The 19053-nt window shown below is 45.5% G+C and overlaps 2 protein-coding genes across 2 annotated transcripts; both read right to left on the bottom strand.

Moving 5' to 3' along the window:
- Positions 1–2160: 2160 nt before the first annotated feature.
- LOC136466273 (uncharacterized) lies at positions 2161–2682 on the bottom strand. The gene has a single exon (XM_066464670.1). It carries the CDS (start codon positions 2680–2682, stop codon positions 2161–2163), a length of 522 nt encoding a protein of 173 aa, XP_066320767.1.
- A 1222-nt stretch (positions 2683–3904) lies between these two features.
- LOC136466272 (uncharacterized) lies at positions 3905–4210 on the bottom strand. The gene has a single exon (XM_066464669.1). The coding sequence runs from the start codon at positions 4208–4210 to the stop codon at positions 3905–3907; it is 306 nt and encodes a 101-aa protein (XP_066320766.1).
- Between the last annotated feature and the right edge of the window lie 14843 nt (positions 4211–19053).

Here is a 19053-nt window from a genome sequence, read left to right as displayed (position 1 = left end):
GAGAATGCCAAAGACAAGAGACAATCGATTTTCTCCTGAGGTTCACGTGCTTGCCAACACGCTACGTCCCCGTTGTGTCGACCAACACTTGGTGGTTCGGTGGCTAAGAGGTGTTTCACAAACCTCATCCACATGATTGGACACCGCAAGAACCGACCCACAAGTGAGGTAACTCAATGACACGAGCAATTTACTAGAGTTACCTTTTGGCGCTCCGCCGGGGAAGGTATAACTCCCCTCACAATCACCGGTGATGGCCACGAACAATCACCAACTCATGCCGATCCTCCACCGCTGCACCGAGCCATCTAGGTGGTGGCAACCACCAAGAATAACAAGCGAAATCTGCAGCGCAACACAAATACCAAGTGCCTCTAGATGCAATCACTCAAGCAATGCACTTGGATTCTCTCCCAATCTCACAAAGATGATGAATCAATGATAGAGATGAGTGGGAGGACTTTGGCTAAGCTCACAAGGTTGCTATGTCAATGAAAATGTGCAAGAGAGTGAGCTTGAGCCAGCCATGGGGCTTAAATAGAAGCCCCCATGAAATAGAGCCGTTGTACCCCTTCACTGGGCACACTGCGGGTTGACCGGACGCTCCGATCAGACTTGACCGGATGCTGGCCCTCAGTGTCCGGTCGCCCGATGGACGCCACGCATCACTAGCTTCAAACGCTGTTCGTCATATCTCAACGGCTACGAAGCTGACCGGACGCTCCGGCAAAACTGACCGGACGCAGAAGCCTCAGCGTCTAGTCATTTCCAGTAAGCTCCTCGAGGCGTATTTTTTTGACTAGACGCATCCGGTCCACCTTGACTAGACACAGACCAGCGTCCGGTGCAATACCCTAGGTACTGTGCAGACCTGTCAGTTTGACCAGACGCACGCTGCCAGCGTCCGGTGCTTTTAGACCCAGCGTCCGGTCAGTTGACCGATGCCAGCGTCTTCGCGATCAACTTGTTTTCACTTCTAACTTCTTCACCCTTGCTCCAATATGCCAACCACCAAGTGTATCACCTTGTGCATATGTGTTAGCATATTTTCACAAATATTTTCAAGGGTGTTAGTACTCCACTAGATCCTAAATGCATATACAATGAATTAGAGCATCTAGTGGCACTTTGATAACTGCATTTCGATACGAGTTTCACTCCTCTTAATAGTACGACTATCTATCCTAAATGTGATCACACTCACTAAGTGTCTTGATCACTAAAACAAAATAGCTCCTACTTTTTATACCTTTGCCTTGAGCCTTTTGTTTTTCTCTTTCTTCTTTTCCAAGTTGAAGCATTTGACCATCACCATTGTTATGATCTTCACCATTGCTTCATCACTTGGAGTAGTGCTACCTATCTCATAATCATCTTGATAAACTAGGTTAGGACTTAGGGTTTCATCAATTAACCAAAACCAAACTAGAGCTTTCAGTCACCCTAGGCCTTTTTGAGGGGTCCAACCATGTCGAGGCCCCAGACCACGAATGGCCAGGTGATGGGGATGGTCCAAAGTTCCTACACTGGCAAATGAGTCTGACGAGCATAGAACTAGCATCCTTCACACCTACAGGCCACCTCCTCTGCATCTCATAGTGTAGAGGGCCAGTAAAAATCTTGGCGAAAGGCTTTCCTGACCAGCAACCTTGGGTCTACGTGATGTCCACAGATTCTGGCATGGACTTCGAGGATAGGTTGTTTCCCCTAGTTGGTCGGGATGCACTTCATAAGCACTCCCGATGGACTTTGCTTATAAAGTTCATCACCGATGGCGACGAACATCTTCACGCATCGAGCGATTCATTGCACTTCAGTCCTTTCTGGTGGGAGAACCTCCTTAAGGAGTGCCATCATGGTGACATCGGTGGGTGATGTTGCCATGGAGGCGCTAAGGTCAGAGCGCCTGAGTGCTCGGTTGGGGTCAGGGCACGTTGGGGGGTTGGAGCCCCCGAGTGCTAGATTGGTGTTGGAGCGTGTCTAGGTTGGATCCTCTCAGATGTAGGCAGACGACTCATGGAGGTCATTTACAAAGACCCCGTTGGCCGACAGTTCCTATTTGGACTTCAATTTTGCGAGGAAGTCGGCAGCGTCATTGTCCTTTTGAGGGACATGATGCAGTTTGATCCCTTGGAACTTGTCCTCGAGCTTGCACACCTCCTAGCGGTACGCCACCATGAGAGGGATCTTGTAGGAGGACTCCTTTATGACTTGGTTGATGACCAACTCTGAGTCACTGTGGGTATACAGCCACATAGCGCTGAGCTTGATGGCAATGCATAATCCATTGATGAGGGCCTCGTACTCCACGACATTGTTCGAGGCTGAAAAATGGAGACAGATTGTGTAGCGGAGCCTATTCCCATTTGAGGAGATCAGAACCACTCTAGCCCCCAAGTCGGGCGCCATAACCAACCCGTTGAAGTACATCATCCAATACTCGTGGGTGATATCCGGGGTCAGGAGCTGGACTTCCATCCATTCGACGATGAAGTCAGCAAGAGCTTGAGACTTAATAGCGGTGCAGGAGACATATCTGATGTCATGGCCCATGAGCTCGAGAGCCCACTTAGAGATTCGACCGGTGGCATCGTGGTTACGGATGACCTCCTTGAGTGGGTATGAGGTGACGACCATGACCTCATGGTCAGTGAAGTAGTGCAAGAGCTTCTGGGTCGCCATCAGCATGATGTATAGAAGCATCTGAACCTAGGGGTAGCGAACTTTGGCATTGGTGAGTACCTCACCAATGAAGTACATTGGTCGTTGGACCTTCAGGGGGTGTCCCAGCTCCTCCCTCTCGACGACGAGGGTGGCACTCACAACGTGGTTGCTTGCCATGATGTAGAGGAGGAGGGATTCTCCCTGTTCGGGAGCAACAAGGATTGGGGCCGACGTCAGTGATGCTTTAAGGCTTTCTAAAGCCTGCCGTGCCTCCTTTGTCCAAACGGATGCATCTATCTTCTTGAGAAGTTTGTAGAGATGCATCCCTCATTTGCCTGGTCGAGAGATGAACCGACTCAGGGCAGTCAAACAGCCGGTGAGCCTCTACGCCCTTGATGTTGCATATTGGTCCCATGTTGGAGATGGCCATGATTTTTTTGGGGTTGGCTTCGATGCCGTGCTCAAACACGATGTATCCGAGCATCTTCCCCTTTGGAACCCCAAAAACATATTTTTTGGGATTCAATTTGACACTGAACCTTTAGAGGTTTGCGAATATTGCGACCAAGTTTGCAATCAGGATGCTAGCTTGAGCCATTTTCACCACTATGTCATCTACATAGATGGCGATTGTTGGTTTTGGCCGCTTGACTTGGTCAGGTTGGTCAGGCGGGTTGATTTGGTCAGCAAAGCAGCGCTGCATGCACCGTTGATAGGTGGCGCCAGCGTTCTTTAGACCAAAAGGCATGGCTACATAATAGTACGAACCATACGGGGTGATGAATGAAGTCGCGACCAGGTCGAACTCTTTCATCATGATCTAGTGGTAGCCTGAGTAGGCATCTAGGAAGGAGAGGATTTTGCACCCTGATGTGGAGTCGACTATTTGGTCTATACGTGGCAAAGGAAAATGGTCCTTTGGGTATGCCTTGTTGAGGTCAGTATAATCAACACACATTCTCTATTTCTCATTCTTCTTTTTTACAAGAACAGAATTAGCTAGCCAATCAAAGTGGTATACCTCTTTGATGAATCTGGCTGCCAGGAGTTTAGCAATCTCCTCGCCTAGTGCCATGCACCTCTCATCATCAAAGCAACATAGGCATTGCTTGGTGGGCTTTGAGCCCGAGACAACACATAGTGCATGCTCGGTGACCTCCCTTGGCATGCCCAGCATGTTAGAAGGTTTCCACGCAAAGACATCACAATTGGCGCATAGGAAGTCAGTGAGCTCGCTTTCCTATTTGGTTGGGAGCTTGGTCTCAATCCACACCATCTTGGTCGGGTCGGTGGGGTCGATCCCCACCGCCTTGGTTTTCTCAGTCGGATGGAAGGCACTCGAGGAGGTCGGCCTATTGTAGTTGAGGACTACTGGAGTCATCGAATTCTTGAGCTCTAGGAGCTCGATGGAGTTGATGATGGCAGTGTCAAGCTTGTAATGCTTGCGGTCGCACATGTAGGCATGCGAGAAGGTGCTACCTATGGTGATGACGCTGTTGGGCCCTGGCATCTTCAGCTTGAGGTAGGTGTAGTTGGGGATGACCATGAACTTAGCATAGCAGGGCTACCCCAAGATGGCATGGTAGGACCCCAGGAAGTCCACTACCTCAAAGGTTAGGACCTTCGAGTGGAAGTTGGCGTGGTCGCCAAACATGATGGGTAGGTCGATCTGCCCAAGTGGATACGCCTATGCCACTGGGATCACTCCATGGAAGAGAGAGCTCACTGAGCGGAGCTCCGATCGAGGATGCACATGGCATCAAGGGTGTTGACGCAGAGAATGTTGAGGCCGCTGCCTCTGTCCATCAGCACCTTAGTGTGGTGCTTCTTGCGGATGATGGGGTCAACGACGAGAGGGTATCAGCCTGGTCGGGCGATGTGGGAAGGATGGTCTGTCTGATCAAAAGTGATTAGGGAGTCAGACCAGCTAAGGAAAGAGGGGATGACCGACTCGGCAACGTATGCCTCTCTATAGCATACCTTATGCTGGCGCTTGGAGTGGATAGCATTGGATCCCCCAAAGATCATGAGGCATTCCTCAGGGTCAGGGAAGCCATCTTCATCCTTGCCTGCCATGCCTCCTTTCTTGGCTGCCTCCTCCTTGCCTTTCCCTTCCTTTGGCTTGGTGGCTTGCTACAGGAAGCGCTTGAGGAGCTTGTAGTCCTTGTAGAGGTGTTTGATGGGATAGGCGTGGTTGGTGCATCGACTCTCCATGAGCTTGTCAAAGTGGTCGAGCTAGCCTTGCTGGGGTTGCTTGCCCGCTCAGTCGGCCACATCGACCAAAACTAGGTTGGTCGGTCGACACCGATCCTTCTTGTTCTTTATTCCCTTTTGTGTGGAGGGGCTCTCACCTTGGTCCTCGTGCTTGGCCTTGCCCCTGTCCTGACCACCGTTGAAGACAGCCCTGACTGCCTCCTCACTGGAGGCGTGGTTTGTGGCAATGTTGAGTAGGTCCTAGGTGGTATAGGGCTTCACATAGCTGAGCTTGTGGATCAAGGGCTTGTAGGTTGTCCCAGAGAGGAACACACTGATGACGTCAGTGTCGACAACACCAGGAAGGGAGTTGCACCGATTTGAGAACCTATGGATGTAATCCCATTGGGACTCATTGGGCTCCTGTTGGTAGCTCTTGAGGTCCTAGGAATTCTTAGGACAAAGACTCTCTTGAGATCCGCCCAGTCACGAATGTTGTCGGGTGGAAGGAATTCAAGCCATGCTCGAACATGCTCCCCCACGCATATGGGGAGGTACTAGATGATGAAGTAGTCATCATCCACTCCTCCGGCTTAGCTGGCGAGCCAAAAGTCTTCGAGCCATATACCGGGGTTCATCTCCTCATTATACTTGGCGATGTTGGTGGGTGGTCAGAAGCACTGTGGGAACGATGCTTTCTAAATGCGATGACCAAAGGCCCGTGGCCCTAGGCCATTTGGGCTAGGGCTCTAGTCGCTTGGTCAGCCACTATGCCTAGGCTGCATGTCTCCATACTCCTCGATGGTCAGGCCGGGGCCCGCGCTGCCTGCTCTCACCGCCACTCGATGGACATCATCATCATGCCGAGCGTGGTGTTGATTGTTGAGGATGCTGCGAGCATCACGGTTTGGCCTAAGCCATTCGCGCATAGGTGGTCGATGTGGAGCCAGTGTCGGGTCGGGCTATGGTGCAGTTGTAGCTTCCTGCCCCACGCTCGGCACTGCAGTGGTGAGTTGATGGAGCAATTTGACTGGTGTGGCCCTAGTCCCTCGGTTGGGCAAGAGGTCACGAGCCGGTGTCGTGATGTGGATCTTTCTGCCTACTAAACGATGGTGGTCTCCACCAGCACTCGGAGGATCCGGTGGATTGCCCGCTCCTGGGGGTTTGTAGGCTCGAGGAGGCCACGTAGAAGCATCATTGCAATAGCGATGTTCTGGCTAGCCTAAGCAAATTGAGGAGGGTCATTCCCTCCATCCAGGATGTTACGCTGGACCTAACGGGCGTGACCCCAAGCACTGCTCGTTGGGTTACGCGTATGTGTCGCAGCATGCTATGCCAAGCGCGCTAGCATAGGTGGTGGCTGGCTCTGCCGCCTTTGTTGTAACTCCTCACCATGCTGCTGCGCATGCACTAGGGCTTGTGCATGGGGGTCTGGAGGGGTGTGAGTCTACAGAGACTCCACTACCTCCGGTGGCAGTCCTAGGGCATTCACCATAGCGCACTCCTAGGACAGAGGGTGGCCAGGTGCCATGACATCACTGATGCTGGTGCCATTGCTTTTGACCTCATCATCGATGAGGTCATGGAAGGAGGCAGGAGCATAGCCTACCATCCCCACGAACTCAGACATGAGAGGGGGTGGCGTCAGCAATCTTTCGAGTCCACGCGCGCACACGTCCACGGGGGACGTGAAGCCGTAGGGGAACCGGTCGTACAGTGGTCACGGTGGGGACAATGGGGTCCCTTTGGAGAGTCAGCAGAAGGTGTTAAATAGTGAGTAAAGAACAATATGTACATCACTCACCGTGGGGTTTGAGCCTAGCATGGGCTTGAGTCCAAGCATGGGTGTCTCGATGTTGAGGTCGTCGAGTGGCCCGTTGTAGTCGATGGAGGGCGTTCCTCCTCTAGTGGGCGCCGGGACAAGCGCCTCTTCACAGAGGTGAAGTACGCCGAGCTGGTCAGCGACAAAGTCTAGACTCCCAAAGAGGAAGGTCTAGAGTGGGATGAAGACGGAAGGAGCCCACATCCTAGCAAGTGGGAGCATGGGAAACTCTAGCGAGCTTAAGCGAATCGTATTGCTCGAGCTCGCCATGCCAAAGATGGTGGAAAGGTGGGCCATCTGATGACCAAAGGCGTGAACGCATGGCATCCTCCACACGAACGGCGCCAACTGTCGGTGCAAAAAGTGATCAACAAGTAATTTTTTTAGTTTTGCCATGCGTTGTGATCGTATGTGGCCTAGCACTCAATGACATAGGATTTATACTGGTTTAGGCAACAGGCCCTATGTCCAGTTGAGGTTGGTCAGTGACTTTATTCCTGAGCCTAGGTGCTCAAAGTTTGTTATGGGGTTACAAACGAGTAAGGAATGAGAAGGAGGTGTTAGAGACCCAATCGGAGGAGCGTATGCTCTGTGTGTCTCTAGAGCTGTAGAGCTGTTGTGTTCTCAAGTCATTGAGAAAGTCTTCGAGAGCCAGAGACCCGTTTTACAGGAGAGAACGCATCCCTTTTTATAGTTGAAAGGGATGGCCTTATAAGTCAGAGAGAAAGAGAGAGAGTGTATACGTGTGTTGCCTAGTCTTGTTGCTCACACCTTTGGGTACGAGATGGCTGCCAGCGCCCCCAACACTATTATGCTCTGGCGCGTCTGGTAGGCTCTACCGTGTTAGCGTATCATGCCCTGATGGCACCGTCCTGTAGGTGCATAGGGCATGGTAGGGTACGGTCCTCGATATTGCAGTTGACTTGAGCGCCTTATCTTATCTACTCTGCCAGCTCCCTAGGCCCACACTGAGCGGGTGTCCCCGGTCGGTTGCTCCCAATCGGCCTCGATGGTGTTGGTCGGAAAAGAGCAGCAAGAAGAGGTCCGGTGTATCCTTAGTCAGAGAAAAGAGGGTCGACGTCGGACTACGGTCCCACCACGGCTAGGCCTTCCATTTCACCCGACCCATTGGGTGTGGGCTCCACCTCACCCAACCCTAAGGACGTGGGTTCCGTCTCGTCCAACGAGGACCCATACTGGATCATGGTCTTGGCCTGTTATTGTGTATCTGGGCTGGCCTAGGCGCGTGCTATTGCTGTGCCGCCTGCTGGGCCGAGTTTTTGTAAGAAAGCGGTCCATTGGGGACCCTGGGTTTATGAACCCGACACTGCAGTAGCCATTGCAAGAGAGAGCCTGAAGTGCTTCAGCTTCACAATAGAAACTGCTCTACCAGAGGAGCTATAGTTAAAACCATTTTAGGAGGAGTTAGAGCTCTAGCAAACTAACCCTTAATACACCATTGGATCTAATGCGAGGAGGTAAATTTAATAGTAGGATCTCGTTCAAAATAAGCTCTGATTTTTTTAAAAAAATATCTATAATAAATTCAAATTAAATGAAGATTTAAAATTAACTATATATCTCATAAAATTTATATATTATCTTGAAATTTGTATCTATATTTAATATTAAAGTAAAACATCCATCCATGATCCATCATCTCTGTTCCCACCACTCTTTCTCAACCCATCGTCTCTACTCCCACCACTCTTCTTCTGTCACTTTGATCCTTCTCGCTTAGTGCCCAACCCCCTTCTTCCCTTTATTGGTTTGTCATCTTTCACTTTGAAATTACAAAATCTAACAGGATAACTAGCTAATTGTGACAGAACTACTCGAAATAATACGCTTCCGAAGACGCTCGTCTTCCACTAGACACTAAGCACCCTAAAAGTTAGCTACATTGGACAGTTTTGTTGAGCCCACCCCAAGGGAAACTCAAAACAATCCACGTTTTGCATCCAGAATCTAGTAATGAGTACGAGCTTACAATACTTAATCTGTTTCATACAACAAGAGTTCTTAGAAATTATTTATTACAATACTAGAGTTTAGAGTGCGATAATTAAACAACGGAATGAAAATAAGCATCTAGCGAAAATGATACAAGGATCCATCTGTGCCCACCAAAAAAATCCTCCACACAAGAGCTACTCCTCAAGTTGCACCTGCAACAGGGGTAAAATAAACCCTTAGTACACAATGTACTCACAAGACTTACTCAACTAGTGGGAATAGTTTCCCGACTCTCAAGGATATGATATGTAATATGGGTTTGTTGTTTTCTTTTTGTTTGCGAAAAGCATTACTAATAGTTTATCCTTGCAGTCAAGTTTTATTAGCAGTCATGATTACTTCATTAGCTAACCATTCTAGGTAAGCACCTGTTCTACTTTCAAGCAAGGGTTGAGCCATCAGAGCCATTTCACCATCTTCCATCTTTTAGTTCTTACTATGGTGCTAAACCATAGCCAAGTCATACCATCTCATAGAAATGGTGATTCGCGAACCGATATATCCCAACTGGGCACCTTGAAGCACACGCCTCGTTTATACCCTAGGCACAAACAAGACCAACCTATTTCACTCCTGTCACGGGGTTTAGGTCCCCATCCAAACTTGAACTCTAAGCCCCCACACTTGAGACCCGGACTCAGTATAGTGCTTAGACCTCCACCTTTCCCTACCTCCAATCAGTTAGTCCAGAAAGAGCCGGAACCCACAATAAGAGTGTAACGAGCCTTCCCGCTCCCATAAGCAAGTATGTGCTTAGAATAATAAGTTTGTGACCTGACTACCATCCACAGCAATGGACGGTCCTTAATCGACATGGATAGGGAAAACAGTGTAACCAAGCTAAGCCCCATTGCCCGCGGGACACAACCTATTACACCCACCAATACCCATACCATATCACTGCCCTGTCTCCATTTTTCCTTTCATCATTTTATCATGAGTGTAATTATAATAATAACCTATTGTGAGTAACGATAGGTTATTCATGCTACCGAAAACCTAAGCATAGTAGCTACTCGAACCTGTACTAGTAGCACTCATAGGACAGATATATTTATGCATGTGGTTTTCTTAAAATTCCTATAATGTAAATACACATCACATATATATATTCAGTGATTATAAAAAATAAGGGTTATGCAACGGGGATTGCCTTAGGCAGGCATGGTGTCAGCTGATTTAGTTAGTGGCAGCTCCGAGACCTCCTCCTGCACGAGAATCTCCTCCTCGTATTCCTCAATGGTCTCCTTGACCTCGTGATCGCTGGTGGTCACGATCTCCGCCAACTCATTCTCTATATGCATTCGATGATGATGTAACACTTAGCATTTATGCAATAGCAACTCGTAAAATAAGAATACGCATACTAAGCTACTAAGCTAGCTCTAATGACTAAGATACTAAGCTAACTATCATTTTCATCAAGCAAGGTGTTGGATTCAACTAACAAACACCTAGATTTACAAATGAATGATATATCTTTATTTCTACTAATGATTTAATGTATATCGAAACAAAGAGCATTTAACTACCCTAATGCTTAATCTATTCTAAAGCTACAAAAATTACATTGAGCACATAATAATACAATGAAGCTACTATAAAAATTTCAGGACTAAAGCTATCACCAATTTACCACAAAATTTTCCTACAATATTTAACCTAATAATATTGAGCACTCTCAAATGATTTAATAGCTTCTGGTATCAACATGTATATATATGAACTAAGTACACTAACAGATAGAGCACAATTTTAGGAACTTAACAAAATTTGTTTTATAATTTTTGGACACCTACATGATTTTATATGATTTATCAAAGATCAGCTCAAAAATTAAATTAGAAAACTATTTCCAATTCCTTATGAAAAAGAAAAATAAATTCTCCCACGCGGCCCACACGTGCAGCCCACGTGACGCAGCGCGCACGCGAGCGCGCGGCGGCCCACGGTGTGGCCCACGCGAGGTCGGCCTACAGTGCGAGACGGCCCATGGTGGGGAATCTTGTGCGCGCTGGCGATTTTGCAAAAGTGACCTCAATCTTCTCCCGAATTACGACTAAGTACTAACACTATTTCACCCTCTCTCAAACCTTCTCACTTAACCCACTGGCTTTCCTAGAATTCCCCCGCACGCACGCCCGGCAACTCAGTGCACGGTGGCGCGGCGAGCGGCAGCATTGGGCGCCTACGCTGGCCACCTGGGACCTATGCAGGCCCACCTAACGGGTCGATCACCATCTCCGATCTTGGTGGCTACGCTAAGCGGTGGTGAGGGGTGGCAGAACACGCTAGAGCGAGCTGCGGCGACGTGTGACCGTCCGCGACGGTGGCGCAGCTGCCCCGGCAATCTAGAGCACCTAAGAACCTAACTGGCCAGCAAGAGAGCATTAGTAGACTACCGTGGCCCTAGCCGAGGTGATGGTTGGGGTAGGGGATGGCAGAGGAGGGCTGGCCATGTGCGGCCGAGCCATGTGGCGACGCACCATGGCGGCACGGTTGCGTCAGTGACAACGGGGAGGCAGTAGTGGTTCCACTGACGTGCACAAGGTGGAGAGGGAGGCAAGGCGAAGCTAGTGGTGCAAGTGAATTGGCTCTATAGGGACGGTAGGAGGGCTGCCCACATCCATGGCAGTACGTGGCCTTATCGGCACGGCGGTGGGAGAAACTCCAAATTGGAGCTTGGCCTTGCACGGTTCAAGACTGGGTAGGGTCGGGTAGTGAGAGGACGTGTTGTTGAAACCATGGATGCACCGAATTGAATGGAGGTGATCGTTCGCAGGGTGATTTGATGGCGTGGCTCGACGACGGCAGCAAAGGGAGAAAGAGAGAAAGAGAGAGAGGGGCGCGATAGGTGGGCTCGGCTCGTCCTCACCTTGGCGGGACGGGGTCGATGTGATCATGGAGGCCCATGCGCAGACGCAAGCAAACAGGCACGCGCATTCATGACCAACGTGGCCCGCGTGCCGCAGTGCCATCAATGACAAGGCGACGGTGAGCCTAGCCACGTGCTCGCGGCAGAGGCGGCATCACACTGGGTCGGCAGCGGTGCAGAGATGCAGAGGGAGACACGGACATGACGGTGAGGCGACGGCACCGACAGCGGTTGTGTCGCGGTGCGGGCCGAGTCACAGTGCGGTAGCGCGGCGGGGCCGACGACAGCACCGCCCGGCTGCGCAAGCAGCAGCGTTGGCTCCGCGCGCCAGGAACCACTGGCGGCCAGGCCACAGCCAGGCCAGAGCAGCCATGGTCGGCCACGCGCGGCAGCGCGTGTGCGCGGGACAACCCGCATGGCAACGCCGAACGCCCGAGGGTGGTGACCGCGCCCACGCGGCCAACCAGCCTGAAACCGTGTCGTGCATGAATTTTAAAGCGCCTATAAAAACTAAATGGTTGCTTCTGGACCTTAACCATCTTCCCCATACTCACGATGGCATATGAGACTACCAAATCAAACTATAACACTACACCACCCCTTAACTCGATCTCTCAAAATAATTTGCTAAACATAGCAATGTCTAGCTGTCGACAAACTTGGAATTTTTTTAAGTTGAGCTAAACTTGATTTCAATTTGCAATATCTAGGCTAGTAGAAATATTAGCTAATAATATCATTTTTCAACAGCAAGTATTTCACTGGCATCTACAAAGTTTGTACTTCAAACTTTATTTAAGTATCACACACATGTTCTATAGTATTTTTGCTTAATAAAAATTAGTTTTGAGCCCTACTTGATATACATGAGCTATTGAATCAACTTTTATTTAGCATTTTTATTGATCATTTTAAGTTACAAGAAATTTATCTACACATTCTATCACATGCATTAACACATAAACATGATGCTCATGACATGTTTTAGTTTATAATTTAGGGTGTAACACCGAGGGTGTTACACTAATTATGGGCCTTAGGACCATACAACATCTTGTATATCCATTGTAACGCGTGGATATGTTAGCTAGTTTATAATAAAGTTTGGTTCGTTGTCATAAAGCATTTTTTCTAACAACTGATGACGCTACCTTTTAGTCTTATGTGTAGTAGATTTTCTGGAGTAATCAAGGCTTGAGATATAAAGATATCTCACTACTTGTATATAAAGATATGGTTCCAACGGCTGAAGTGGTACTTTGCCTTTGCCTTTTTGTTAATTGTCGCCTATGAATATTTTTGCAATCATTTGCTTTGCCTTCCAGAATTTGGTCACAAAACATTTGTTGAATGAAATTAAAGAAAAAGGAAAATAAAAAAAGAGGAATAAAGATAAGTGGAGCATCAGAGGAGAAAAAAAAGGCAGAACTTCCCTGGGCAGTAGACATGCAGCATCCAGCATTGGTGCGTTGCATGCTGCTGAACTGCAGCAGTCTGAGTTGTTTGTTCGGTGGTTGCTGGACCGCTGGACGCGCGCTGCTGCTGCCATGGCCATCACTGCCATCCAATTAAAAAAAACGTATTTTCATCACTCAAAAAAAAATGGAACTTGGCACATTCATTGTGCATCGATATATGTACACTCACATGTGAAGTTAGAATACAAACTCATATTTGAAAAATCCATACGATCTTAACTTATCCTGAGCATGATTACTAACATGAACTTATTAGTGTGGAATTAGTTGAAGGTGTCTAGCCAGAGAGCATGTAGATGCCATCTGTTGTCTCCGTCAACGAAGTAGATGTTAGTGTAGATGACAGTTGAGAGCTTGGATGCCCACTGAATCACTGATAGTGACGATTGCGTGGTGTCAAGCAGCAGCATCCATTTAATCACTTGGGTTGGATGTGGGAGTCGGCATTCTAGAACCTCTCCTGCGTCTAATTAGATTGGTTCGGCCTTGTAGAACCTCCTACGTCTAATAATTAGATTGGTTCTGGTTGTTTAGGCTGACTAGATGAAAAAATATCAATTCCTTCTCGACATTTTTTAGAAGACACAAGAATATTAAAAAAAAATTGTTTTTCGAACAGAAAGGAAAATAAAGTTATATGAAAATTTTCATTTTCTTTGTCGAGCTATCCCTAGAAGGATTCGCCTGTCGGCCGACCACCATAAACATTTCCGTGTTGGTTTGCAATATTGTGGAATATGGTGCATGTTGTCATCATTATTTGGGTCTCTTCCAGAAATTATATTCCACAACGTCATTTTTATTTGGTAGCATCAAACAGAAATGACACTGTTGACTATAATATATAACATCTAAAAATAAGCTAAAACTGTGAAAATCCAGAAACATATATACCCTACTATATATACTAGGCCATGAACTTGATTGCATGGATGCATGAGATTATTTTATAATCGTCAGCTCAATAATTGCATAGTTTGGCTTATTATTTCACCTATCATGCTGTTGATCTTATCCTTGTGTGAAGAGGAGATCGGAAAGAAAGGGGGATAACTAGCCACCTGAAAGAAGATGCCTTGCATTTTAAAATGCTTAGATTCTTCTAAGCTAAGCAAAAATATGCGTAGTCAATAATTGACTAGGCAAAGACACATACATAGACTAAGGAATAAAGGGGCGGGCTTGTAGTACTCATTGTCAGTTAGCTTTATTTAGCCGAATGGAAGCAAGAAAGCAGGCATATTCCTAGGTGGCTAGGCAAAAGGATTCCAAACAAGACTAGCAAAGTTAGGACACACACAATTAAACACAATGCATGCGTGCGTAGGATTAGTCGCACCAAAAGCAACAGTCAAGTCATCGGTGACTAGTAGCATGAGAAGAAAAAAAACTTAAAAGCTGCAAAACCCTAATCAATGACCCAAGGTCTATATAATATAAGTGAGTTTTATGATGAAGTGGAGGATACAAAAGAGAAGCAAACTCTAAGATTACAGTCAACTGATGCATAAGCTCCAAGAAACTTTGTGTGCGAAAAAAAATAGTTCATATATTAATGATGAAGTATTTCATAGCAGTCAATTATAAGGGTCGGCTGATAAATGAACTGTATTAGATTATTAGCCATGCTCTAATCCACCATCTAAAAAAATGTACATCTTATTTTGATGAGTCAATCCATCTCAAATGTGACCAGATATATAGAAAAATACTAATTTCTATGATATCAAACAAGTACCATTTAATATATTTTCATATTAAACTGATTCGGAGATACAAATGGTGATACTATTTTTTTTAAAAAAAAATCTAGTTCAACTTAAAATTGATCGACTCTAAAAGAACCAAAATATATATTTCTTTGGATGGAGAGAGTACATCAGTGTAGCCCTACAATAATTAAAGAAATTACGGGTCATGAATCATGATGCCAACCACTTGAATATATAACCATACTCCGGTCAGTAGTGTGTGCATCTTGTTTATTGGAACAAAACAAAGGACAGTACGAGGAGGAGGAAAGGGGAGGTAGGAGAAGCTCTACTGCTGATTGAGCCATATAGGCATATATATAATAGCGGTTTTGTACAGGTTGCGTGATTGCATATCTTCACCCTTCTCTAGCTATCCGGTCTCTCTGTCTCTGTACCCACAAAGGATAAAAACTAGGAGAGCGGTTCAGCATAGGACTACCTATATCTGGGGTCCACTCATTTGACGTGTGGTTAAAAAATTGACCGAGAGGAGGGTTTATTTGGGCTTTCTAAAAATTTGAAGTACTATAATGTGTGTTATAAACTTATAATAAATATATAATAAAAAGGAATAGTTTTTTCAAACATTGCTTTAATAATGGGTGTACAATGGTAGATCAATCAAAAGAACTAAAGTTCTAGATCCAGTCCTTCACGATATCATCATCCTGCAATCACCCACGAGATGGCAACCTACTACTTACAGAATCTCCAGCTTAATTATGTGCAACACACGGTGAAATGCTTTGCTAGCTGGACTATTGGCGCACGTGAGCCAATGCGATTGTCATGTCATATTTATCAGCGTTCTTTTGGTACAATCTGTGTGTTAGGTGCTTTTCTTTTCTTTTCTTTTTTTGTCAAAAGTGAAACAGAGAATGTCGTGGCTCTTGCTCGGACTTAGGTAGAGTCAATATAGAACCAGAGTCCAGAGAATGTTGAAGCTCTTGCTAGGACGAACGATGTGAACAACTATGTTACCAACAGGGCTGATGAAAATTGATCAGACGGATATCACTGATATTATATTTGTTTTCATATTTTTGTTCAGATTTGGATTCGAATACAGATAGTGTCAACCATACCGGATATGATATGTTTGGATATTGATATCATAAATATGCGATTTGGGTATTCGGATACGGATACAGTATCGGATGTTGAATATCCGGACTCAGATACAAACAGATTTAAACCCCTCTAAACGAATTTGGTCTCAAATACGGTTGAAAAATATCCATACCATTTTCATCTGACGAGTCTAATTAGGACACCATTTCTCATGGACAATATAATCGCACCCGGATACCCATGCCAAATTTATGGGAACCAGTAACATTTTCAAACAAAAAGTCTGGGCAAAGCTGAATCTAGTATTGGCTAGATAAATGCACTGCAGTAGGAGAGATAGAGCCTGTTCGGTTGACTGGTTCGTATCGTTGCTGGTTCATGAAGAAGTACTGTTGGCTGATTTGTGTGAGAGAAAAATACTGTTTCGGCTTAAAATTTACGATCGTTTACGACAAGCCACAGCCAAACCAACAGGCTGATAGTTATAAACCCATGACATATTTGAGCTTGTAGTGAGGAAGTCATTTTTTAAGTTGAAGCGACGAGAGAGAATGACAGAGGAGGAAAATGATGAAGAAAACCAATGGGAATTGAACCAAAAAAAAATTAGAGAAAAGAGGGAAATTTTTAGTCCAGAAGATAGAAAGTGGCAAGTAGGATGATGCTGATGGCGTGGTGGTGGGCCAGAGTGCCTAAGATGTGGGCAACAACCTAGTACCCACCCATTGAGCCGATCCCAATACAGGCGGGACTCAGCAGAGCCCAAACTCTCAAGCATCACCACCTCTCGTTTTTTGCCCTGTTTATTTCGTTTGGCAAAATTTTTGCCCAGCACTTTTATCTCATCTTTTGAACAAATGGATCTAAACAGGTGGAGCAAAAGTGGGGGCTAAAGTTTTGCCGTTTGCACCTCTAAGAGATGTAAAACTAGGCTAAAAGCATTGGGACGTGAAGGACATCTTATTTTACACTTTTAGCCTAAACTTTTACTATGAATCTAAACACCTCAAGCAAGACTAAAATTTAGCAACAAAAGTTTAGAGACTAATCTTTTGCCATGCCAAATAGAAAAACAGGGTCTTCGCCGATGCGTCGACGGCCCTCCCCTCCTCAAACTACTCAGCCAATCAGAGCCTCACTTGCTTTATTCTCTCACTCACTCCTACTGGCTTTTCAAAAGAGTACTGGTATGGCCTACCTCCATCTCTCAGTCCTCTCTGAAAACAACATTGTTTTTCCTTTTGTGGCACACTCTACTTCAGAGAAACAACATTGTTATTACTTTTCAACACATTGAAATTAAATTTCAGAACAGCATGTATAATACAGGATTATTTGGTAGGTAGGTGGTGGTTTGGTGATGTACACTAAGAGTCTGTTTGGCACGGCTCCATTAGTAGCTTCTAGGAGAAGTCGGATGAGCTATATCACAATGAATAGTAGAGGAGTCAGAATCACAAAAAGTGTCTCCTCCTCAAGTGTTTAATTTGGCTTCTCTAGACAGGCACTTGAGAAGGAATCCTAAGGAACCCTGCCTAACAGGACCTAATCTCATCATCTCTCTCTTTTTCATGATTAAATCAATTCCTAGATTGAAAATTTGTTCCAAATTAAATCCACTTCTATAGCTTGACCTATTTATTTTTCATTGAAGCAACCAGCAATTATCGTCATACTTTTGGAAGCCGCACCCGCATTAACTTCTAGAGCAAACTAGTGGGGTTGTTGAGTGGAGTAGTAAAGTTTTTATTAACAATTAGCTAGTGCTGAACATAAGAGGCCTATGTAGTACTTCCTCTATTTTTTTACATGTCATATTAGATATGTCATAAGTCAAACGTTTCTACGTTTGACCATCAATTATAAAAAAACTATATAGTTTCACAACATGTGAATTATTTATTATGAAAGTATTTTTATAGTAATTTAAAAATATAAATCTTATGTTCTTAATGTATACATATTTTTTAAAATTGATGATCAAAGATAGAAATATTTAACTTATAGGAAGACATGTAAAGAAAACCGAGGGAGTACTAATTTGTTTTAAACTTCCTAGAAGTCGATTTAATCATGGACGGAGGAATAGTTTGCATCTATGCGAGATTATATTAGGACTTTCATTTTTTTAAGAAGAAAAAATATATTTGTAACAAAAACTCTTACCCTCCGCGCTTTATTACCCAGTTACATCCGTGCGTGAAAACCTCAGCGGCCGTGGAATTTTGCAACGGAGGGAGCAGCAGTACAGATGGCAGTAATTTTAGGACGCGTCTGATCTGAACCGTGATGGGGCTATGGATGGACTATAGCGCCTGCCAGTGTGTCTCCTGCAAACTCATGTAGTACACTCCTATTCGGCCTGCCCTCCTTGTCCATGGATGGATCGGATTCCGATCCCATCGTACTTTTGATGTTTTTCTTTACCATGGACGAGCTAGTAATTAATCCGATGAATCACGAATAGTTCATCAGAAGAGTATTTACGAGACACGGAGTTTAGGGCATGTTTAGATCACTAGACCAAAATTTTAGGTGGCTAAATTTAGTCATATACCATCTAAACAGGTGGACTAAACTATGTATATAAGCAAATTTTACCGTTCTTTGATGTTAAACATTACCATCGAAATATGTTGTTAGCCTCTCTCGGTAGTCCATGTATCCAAGTAGCACTGGACTAAACTTTACTCGTTTGAACTGATTAAGTCACCTAAACTTTAGTTGGACTAACAACTAGTTCAAATTATCCAAACAAACCCTTGGAGCATCTCCAAGAACTTAGTATAATTTATTCGCTGAACCAATGACTTTAGCAAGTTAACAAAATAAATGACAACCTCATTTTATCTCCCTCCGATAGTTTCCTATATGAACTTCCTAAACAAAAAAAAAAAAGGCCCGCATATTGTTTGGTGTGGCAATTCCATGTCCGCACGACGTCCCTATCGCTCTGACTCGCACGATCAGGCACCGTCAACCGCCCTCCTTGCCTAGCCAACAGGCGTCGCTGCCCCTCCTTGCCCAGCCAACGATTTTGATTGGTTCCGCTCACTAGAACTTTGCTAACATTCAACTAGGTTAACACAATTAATTCATCCTCGAGTTTACTAAAAAATTCCTGCCTTTTTTATTTTGGCCTAGCGATGAAAGGATCGATAGAAAGTGCGTACCTTCAGG

Source organism: Miscanthus floridulus, chromosome 7 (genome assembly GCF_019320115.1).
Source record: "Miscanthus floridulus cultivar M001 chromosome 7, ASM1932011v1, whole genome shotgun sequence".
Lineage (NCBI taxonomy): Eukaryota > Viridiplantae > Streptophyta > Magnoliopsida > Poales > Poaceae > Miscanthus > Miscanthus floridulus.
The sequence above is the reverse complement of the archived record's forward strand: the minus strand, read 5'-3'. Positions and strand labels throughout refer to the sequence as shown.